Raw genomic sequence first — 9,216 nt, 5'->3', positions numbered from 1 at the left:
TTTCCATACCTAAAAACCTTGAACTAAATTAGGAGGTCCTTCTCCTTACCTATTTTCTCTCTTATTCTCGTTCCAAGTTATCGGTGAACAATTGAATAAGACATTGCAACCTTTCTTCGATAATACACGCAACCAAGCAACATCAACTTGGAATCTTCACCACAAAGTTGATGGATCATGATGAACCATTTATTCTCGTACACCAAGGATAAGGACAAATTGATTATCTAATTATCTCTTTTAAGAAAAAGTTGTTTTTTTCTTTTTTTAAAATTAGAACTAAATGAGTGAATGACCTCTCATAAAAGTGGAGAGTTTATATATATTTTTAAATCATTAATTGCCAAAAACAAATTCAATACATAAAAATCAATATTAATTAGAAAGAAAATAATATTGTAATTGACTCAAAATTTTAAATTAATAGATAAAAGATAAATTTAAATATCATATCATCTCATATATATGTGATTATATTTTTTGTTTCTCTAAAATCATTCTACACGAGAAAAATGGAACGTGATTTATATGTGAGGGTCTTTTCATTCGTCTTAAATTGGTGCACTAATCACTTTTCTTTGTCATGTTATGAGTTCTTTTTTTCCTTTTTTTTTTTAAGGGCACATTATGATGACTACTAGTATCATACCTGCCAAACTTTTGTTTAGATTGATTTATGTAAAAGTCTAATTTTGAAAAAAGGTAATTTTAAATATCTAAATAACAAAGTTCTTGTTTCATAATCATTTAGTTATTTGATTATTTTGTTATTTATTTTTTTACCAATGATTTGAGCCAATTTTCTTTTGAAAAAAAAAATTTAAAAATTTATTTTTGTTTTTTGACTTTAGCTAAAAATTCAACCATTGTAATTAAGAAATGTGCAACCATTGTAGTTAAGAATTTAACCATTGTAATTAAAAAAGATGCAAATTATTATAAAAAAAAAAGAGAGAAAATAGGCATAATTTTTAAAAACTAAAAACTAAAAATGAAATGGTTAAAAAAAAAACCTAAAATGTGAGGTAAAAGATAGCCAAATTATCATTTTTAAATGAGAAGAAATCCCAAATGGATATTTGGGACAAACATAAAAATGAAGATGATTTAAAAGTATAAAAACTAAGACGGCGTAAAGCTAAAATATTATAGTACTATGCTGATAAAACATGGTGTATCTTATCAGTCAGACAGATGATTTAGTTGGTTGTACAAAATAATAACTGTGGAGGCAGGCTCAAGCGGATGCAGCAGGCTTGCAAACAGGAAGGTCTTGAATGGTGTTGGGTGGAAATGAAAGTATCGGATTGCTTTCGAAGAAATTGACAGGCTTCAAATCAAAACTTGCTGACACAGTTGGCATTATTGGAAAATCTTCTTGGCAAGGTATGTGATGGAACCCTAACGTATACCATACAACTATGTCTTTGTTTTCTATCTCACGATCCCTTCATTCAAATACAAATTTATACTATCCATCATTTTATCAACAAAAATAATAATAAACGAATAAAGTAGATATCTAAAATAAACACGGTCTAATTCAATCTTTCAGTTCAAACTCCTTCCATGGAGAAAGATAGTCGTACTTTAAGAAAATATAAAATATACCTTAAAAGTGTTCATGGATTTGATTGAATTGAGTTGAACAACTTTTTAAATCCAACCAATTATTTGAGTTGTAAATTTATTCAATCCAAATAACCTTTTATTAAAAAATAAACACAACCAAACTCAACCATAAAACATTTGAATTGGGTTGACTTAGTGAGTCATTTATTGAAATTTTTATTCTAAAAGGAAGTAAAATGTTAATACGCAAATATTTGATTGAATTCTTTTCATATATTAAATTAAGAATAAAACTCAAATTTAATTTATTTAATGAAAATTTTCTTTCTATTTTTAAGAATTATTGAAGGATAAAATATCAAAAAAATAATGAAATTAAAAAACCTAAAATAAAATATATGTATATATAATTATATAAGTAAAAAAAATATACATTTTAAAAATTGGTTCCGACTAGTTCGGGTTATTTTAGGTGACCCATAAATCAACCCAATTCATAATTTTTTTTATTATTATTTGAACTCAATCCCATCCAAATAAGTTGGTAATCCAACCCAATTTGTACGAGTAGGGTTGATCGATTTTTTTAACACCCTAATATCCATATATTTTTTTTATTTGACTTTAAGATTTAGATCTAATTTTTGTTATATCTATAAAAAAAAAAAATTTGTGCATTGTGCCTTAATACTTTGGATTTATTTGATATATTTACAACTAATTCTAAAATTTAAGAGTGTTGGTTATCCAAACTTTGATTCAATGAACTCAGACCTAGATCTGACTATTGAAAGTTGGGTCGCAAATAGTATCTTAAGCCATTAGACTTGACTAAGCCTCTAGTTTTTAAGGTTGAGCTGGGCTAGTTGAGAAAATGGAGATATCGACAGAGTCGAGATGTAATTCACTGGCCCTGTCCCTTGAACATCTATATTTGAATTAGGCAAGAAAAATAACACTTCAGATTAAAATATTGTATGAAGTTCAGAAAATACTTACCGATCCGACCAAGTTTGAAGGGTATCCTCGCCGTGGCTCTGGTAAACGAACTGGCCGCCAGCCCACTCCTCGCTCCGGTTATACGGTGTAACCCATATCTGATTATTCGTAAACGCTCCTCTCCTCTGCGGGGGATCGTCCAAATCTAGCAAGTTGGCGGCGGTGGCGGCAGGAACCACCTTGTACCCGACCGGATTACCCACCCGAGTCTTGACAGAAGGATTCACCACATGAAACTCTGATGGGTCGTAAAGTTTGAGTTTAATTTGAGCTTCTTTCTCTGTCTTGGCCACCTTTTTTACTGCTTTCAAGTAACTTTTTCTCGGTGATTCTCCTTTAGAAGTCCTTTGCCTTTGGAGATTCACCTTCACAAATGAATTGTCGGAGCCATCGATATCCATGTCCAAGTAGAATGTTATATAGTGATCGTGAATTACTCCGATGACGTTTTCCGATAACAGTGTACCGTGGAGATCTTCTCCGGCGAACTGGTTCGTGTTCTCGTATGATGTGCCTTTCACCATTAATATCCCACTCAGACCCACCTGTGTTTTAGATTTGAAAAATATTAGTTTCAAAATTGAGATTATTTTATATGACTAAAAATATTTATAAATAATAATAAAATATCACACCGTAATAAAATATTATCCGTGTTTATTATGATAGAGATAAATATATAAAATATGAATAGATAGGAAAATTTTGTTTTATTTGTAATATTTTAGTTCACCTTTTCATATTTAAAAATAGCCCTTTTAAGATTGGTATGTATTTAATTATATTATTATTATTATTATATATTTGGAGTAGGAGATAGAACCAAGATGAGTTAGGTTAAATTATAAAAATGGTTAGAAAGATCTCCAAACTTTTGCTAATTCAGAAAATTTATAATGTGTTTAACAGGTCATTAATTTTAAATTTTATATCTGATGAATTCATAAATTTACTATTTTGTATTCTGTAAGTCATTTTTAAGTTTTCATATTCTACCCTATTTAAAATTTATGAAGTAACAGAAAATTAAGAATTTGGAGTATTATTAGACAAAATTTAATTTTATAATTTTAAATACGTGAAATCTATTATACACATAGAAATATATATTATGGATTTATTAAATACTTTTATAGAATAGCAAACTATTAGACATAAAATAATAAATTCAAATGTGTATTACTCCGTTTTTAAAATTCATGAAGATTTTAGAGACAAAGAAGGTTGTTACCAATTTCTAATCTAATGTTTCATACATAAATAGACAACATAGCAAAAGTAACAAAGCTTTAAAAAATTGACACTAAAGTGGAATCTTTCGTTGAAATTTGTAAACTAGGTCACGTGCTTTAATTTTTTTTCGACAACTTGATCATGTGGTTTCGCTTTGATTATCCTTAAATGTCACGCTAGACTTTATTATTATAGCATTTTTACAATAGTAAAATTTTCGGAATTTTACTTTAAATTTGTTACTAAAAATTTACAACACATTTTAGAACTTCTGAAATTTCAAAGTAAAATTCTATTTTTTCCCCTCAAAGACGATTGAAATTCAATAAAATGTTGGAAATAAAAAGACAAAATTCATACCTTGATTCTAATAAGTCCATCTGTTTGGAACTCCCAGTCGACGATATAGTCATAATTGGCCACAGATGCCGCCATCCTCGCCACAAGCGTCACCTTCGGCCTTACCTCCGTTATCTGCTCCCCACAAATATTTTTTCATTTTTATTTTAATCAACAAAAGATATTTTTCTTCGTAACCATTTTCATTTTTCACTTTTAATGGATGAAATTAAGTCTATAAAGATTCCTTCCTTTCCAAATTTCTGGTTATTTTTAACTATATTTTACCATTGATCTACATTTTACCTTAGTGATCAGCCACACAAATATTTTCCATTTTTTAATCAACAAAAAAATATTTTTTTTAAAAAAATCAAGGTCTATTTGATAACTATTTCGTTTTATGTTTTGATTTTTGAAAATTATACCTATTTTCTCTTATCTTCTCACCATAGTTGAAATAAGTAAGAGAATTGAAATTTTAGCTGAATTCCAAAAAAAATTAAAAACTACTTTTTTTTTTCAAAATTTAACTTGTTTTTTAAAACATAGGTAAAAGGTAGATTACAAAGCAAGAAAATTAAGTCCTGTTTGGTAACCACTTTGATCTCGTTTTGCCATTTCGTTTTTTATTTTTTGGTTTTTAAAAATTAAATCTATTTTTCTCCATTTATTATAATAGAATGAATATTTACTGCCTAAATTTTGAAAAACTAAAAACTAAAAACTAGATGGTTATAAAATGAGCTCAATAAAAAAACAAAACTAGTTAGCATTGTCGTTTTCAAATTTGGTCTATTTTGGGTCACGTGATTTCAAAACATTTGTTACTTTTTAAAACCATTTGTTCTCTTTATTTACAAGATTTAAAAATGAATAAATATGTAAGAAAGCAAAGGTTGTCGGACGATCTCAGGTATTTTAAAAGTAGGGAATCAAAATAAATAAAGGATTGTACAGAAATAGGATGAGATGAACCATAAAAAAAAATTAAGAATGGAATCCATTTTGTATTGTTTTAGCCTATAGAGACTTATAATTATATAAATTAAATTCTTAAATTTTTATAATTAAATAAATCATCCATTTTATTAATTTGACATTTAAAAAGTCTACTCACATATAAGAATTGATTAATAATTTTAAAATATAATTTTAATAAATAATCTAAATTAATTCACGAGTAACAATTTAAAAACTTAATCAAAATAAATATTTTTTGAAAGTTGAAAGAGAGTGACTTTTAGTTGATAGAACTCTATAAATTGACATTTTTCAAAATAACTAAATAAAAACATTAATCAACTCAAACCACTTATTGATACGTGGAATAACTTTGTAAGAAATATAATTTTTTAAATAAAATTGATTTTTCTATATGCCCCTTAAAGTTTGTTTAATATAATTTTTTAAAATAAGTTTAGTATAACTTTTTATAAAGTGGTTTTGTAATAACGTATTTAAATAAATGGGTAGATAAGAGATATTGACATATGTGATATATCTAAGAGTAATTTTAAAATGCATTTGTTATTTTCAAAGTCAGTTAAAATTAATATACTTTTAATGATCTTAATAAATTTTAATAGTAAAAAAATATATTTAAAGGTATAAAATTAAATTTAAAATTGATTTTGAGTGATTAAAGATATATTTTAGAATAATTTTAAATCTAGTACAAGTGATTTTAACCATTTTAAAATCAATTTTAAGATCAATCTTAAACATGTTAATAGACCAAATTAAATTTAAAATTGATTTTGAGTGATTAAAGATATATTTTAGAATAATTTTAAATCTAGTACAAGTGATTTTAACCATTTTAAAATCAATTTTAAGATCAATCTTAAACATGTTAATAGACCTTTAATTAAATAGTCTTAAAACACTTTGTTGAAAAATAAAACATATTTATTATTAATAAATTTGTCATTCAAAATATTTTTTCTTAAAAATATATATAATGACGTTTTTATTGAAAATACTTTTTCCTTGAGATTAATTATAAATTGAACCTCAAAATTTAATCATCTCTCTAATTTTGACCACTTTTAACCTTTCCTAAAATTTTAAAAGAAAAAGGGTTAGAACAAATTTCGACTTACATCCAAGCCAGTAATCGGACTCTCTGCATGCCGCCACCCGATATCGCCGGCGTAACTCTCAAACAAGCAAATCATATTCCGTCGCACATACGGCTTTCCATCCACCGCCGCAAACACACCGTCCATATAATAAGCATTTCTCGGGCAATCATTAAGCGGGTCAAGACTCATTGCTTGCAACCCGAACCCGTATTCCCCTGCATCCATATACGTCTTGAAATACCAAGCATCCGTCGGATCCATATAAGGCACAAACAACTCCGACGTATACCCTTTGTATATAACATCCCTCAAATTCCCCGTTTCTGGGTCCCGAATTTTTGCACCATATATCACACTCCCGGCTCTCGGGTCGGGTTTCAAGTGAAATTCCCAATTTGCCCATTTCACTAAGTAATTCTCCTCCACCATGAAACTCGGCCCCTTCGATTGCTCGATTGAAATCGGATTCAATACCTTCATCACTTTGTTCGGCGGCTGCGCTGAGTATCGGTAATCCGTGTTGGCGGCTTTTGGAATCGGGATGTTTTTCCCTTTGTCCGAAATTTCAATCACTTCTTGACTGTCTAAGTCAACGAGAACGGTCAAGCCTTCGATGGGTCTCATGTAGAAATTGGCTGTGTCTTTCATGGAGTAACACTGTACTTTAATTAACCGCCGATTCTCCTCGGCGGCGCCGAACCATCCTGTGGAAATCGGCAGGCAGGCCAAGTCGGACAGAGCAATCCCACGGTTGAGAATCGTCTGATTGAAGCTCTCGCTCTTCATCGGCACCCACGTGGCACTGTTCATCTCTTCCACCGTCATCGTCGGATAACCCGAGTGTGGGCCGGTTTCGCGGATAACGACGTTCGCAGTGGTCAAGTCAACGGTTAACACGTGGGAGTTTCCGTTGACACGTGCTATAACAGAGGCCTTTCTAGGAGGCAGAGAATTGCCGTTTTGCCATTTTAGGACGACAGATTTGTTGGGTTCTTCGAGGACTAAGGAGTGGATGGAAAAAGGAGACGATTTGAAGAGAGGATGAGAGGAGAGGATTGAACGGACTTTGTTGATTTCGTTGACGGTGAGTGGGTCGAGAGGGTGGTGGGGGGTGTCAGAGGAGTGGTCACGGCGGCGCGTGGGATTCTGACGGCCGAGATTGGTGGGTTGGGATTTGGAGGAGCACCAAGGGGAGTAGGCTGCGCAGTCGAGGAGCTCTGCGCCGTTTGGCGATGGAGATGGGAGGTGGAGCCAAGTGAAAAACAGAGCAAAGGCTGTGGTTAGAGATAGGAAGGAGGAGAGGAGATATTTTCCGGCCGCCATGGTTTTGGCCCTTTTTTTCTTAGTCTCTAATTTTTGGAGTAGAGAGTGGTACTGAAGGAGGGCAGGATTTAGGGGAATTTATCATGGGAGAAAGAGGGTAGAGAATTTGGGACACAATTTGGATTGCACAAAACGACAAAGGTAAGGGTATTATTGTCATTTTGTTTCTATTTAAAGAAATATGTTAAATTCCAACTTATCCCTAAACCTCTTTCTGTTTATTTTAAACTTTACAAAATGTTATCATCAGTATTTCAATGATTTGTATGGTGTTTTCTTAAGAAAGATTTATATAGTCTTTAATGGATACTTGGATATTCAGAGATGTTTACCAACTTTAGAACTTGATGTTGGATAACTAATTTTACTAACTTCAATATATCACGAATATTATAATAGAAGATAGATGTAAATTATTTAGGAGATATTTTATAAATGGGTATGAGTTATTGAGTTAGGTAGGTATTTATTATCCATGTTTGTTAAACCCATAAAGAAAATTTATAGGTTATTAAAAAAAATTTTACCCATTCAAAACTCCCATTTTTTATCCCAAAACTAACTTTAAAAATCAATATATTTTCATTTCTTTCTCTTTTCCATCATCTTTGCCGTTTGGATCTAGATTTTTTTTTTTTTTATCATCAAACCTATGGGTTATTAAAACCTATTTTTTACCCACTAAAAACTCCTTTTTCTATCCCTCGAAACTAACTCTAAAAATCAATATATTTTCATTTCTTTCACTCTTCCCTCATCTTTGCCATTTGGATCCAACTCTAAAAATCAATATATTTTCATTTCTTTCACTCTTCCCTCATCTTTGCCATTTGGATCCAGTCAGATTTTTTTTTATCGTCAAACTTTTGGATTCTATTTTCATTTCTTTCTCTCTTCCCTCATCTTTGTCGTTTGGATCCCCAAATATACCATCCATATTATATAAAAATAAACTGTATGATATGTGAAATAATAAAGTTAAGTTAGCAAGATTCAATATATATACATACAATATACCAAGTAGTAATTGGGATAATTACCTTCAATATATATACATACATTCAATATATATACATTCAATATACAATATACCAATTAATTGAGTAGCAATATGAAATATATTTTGTTGGTATGTTTTATCGATGGAAGATAATTAGAATTATTACAGTTTTTGAAAAGTATATGAAAAATAATATATTATGTTCTATAAATTGAGAAAAAAAATTGAGATTGTCCAGTTTATGTCATAAATGATTTGAGAAAATACGTGTATATTTTAAAATTAATCAACAATGGAAAAGCATAAAACTAAAAAATAAAAGAATGAAATAAAAAAAAACAAACAGAAAAAATAGAACTAATCTCATTCACAAAAAAACAGCATCAGATCCTCCAACTCAACTCAATTCAACTTTGCACAACAAACACAAACAATAATTACTAACTCAACTCAACTCTGTAAACAAACATAGACAATTTAACTCCCCAGATAATTTAACTCTCCCGATAATAATTACCAACTCAACTCAACTCAACTCTCTACTTTTATCACATACCAAACATACCCTTAGTGTTTCAAAGATCATGTGTCACTATTCATATTGTCCATGTACCTTATAGTTAGTCATGCTTGGTATTCATGTAAGTTCACATCATATTTGCC

General features: G+C 30.0%; 1 protein-coding gene across 1 annotated transcript; it reads right to left on the bottom strand.

Moving 5' to 3' along the window:
* Positions 1–1,021: 1,021 nt before the first annotated feature.
* LOC120092971 (primary amine oxidase-like) lies at positions 1,022–7,611 on the bottom strand. Its single transcript, XM_039051241.1, has 4 exons — positions 6,249–7,611; positions 4,165–4,278; positions 2,572–3,116; positions 1,022–1,448 (listed from the first exon to the last, which is right to left on the bottom strand). The coding sequence occupies exons 1-4, from the start codon at positions 7,551–7,553 to the stop codon at positions 1,238–1,240; spliced, it is 2,175 nt and encodes a 724-aa protein (XP_038907169.1). The 5' UTR covers positions 7,554–7,611; the 3' UTR covers positions 1,022–1,237.
* Positions 7,612–9,216: the final 1,605 nt, after the last annotated feature.

This window comes from Benincasa hispida, chromosome 12, assembly GCF_009727055.1.
Source record: "Benincasa hispida cultivar B227 chromosome 12, ASM972705v1, whole genome shotgun sequence".
NCBI classification, from domain to species: domain Eukaryota; kingdom Viridiplantae; phylum Streptophyta; class Magnoliopsida; order Cucurbitales; family Cucurbitaceae; genus Benincasa; species Benincasa hispida.
This window is presented reverse-complemented; position numbering and strand designations above follow the sequence as displayed.

Bases quoted from the DNA above. Each gene is read 5' to 3' on its own strand.
- LOC120092971 (XM_039051241.1), bottom strand. From the start codon at position 7,553: ATGGCGGCCGGAAAATATCTCCTCTCCTCCTTCCTATCTCTAACCACA. The intron at 4,279-6,248 runs GTAAGTCGAAAT...TGTGGGGAGCAG, and splicing joins GTCCGATTACTGGCTTGGAT to ATAACGGAGGTAAGGCCGAA. The intron at 3,117-4,164 runs GTATGAATTTTG...TCTAAAACACAG, and splicing joins ATGGACTTATTAGAATCAAG to GTGGGTCTGAGTGGGATATT.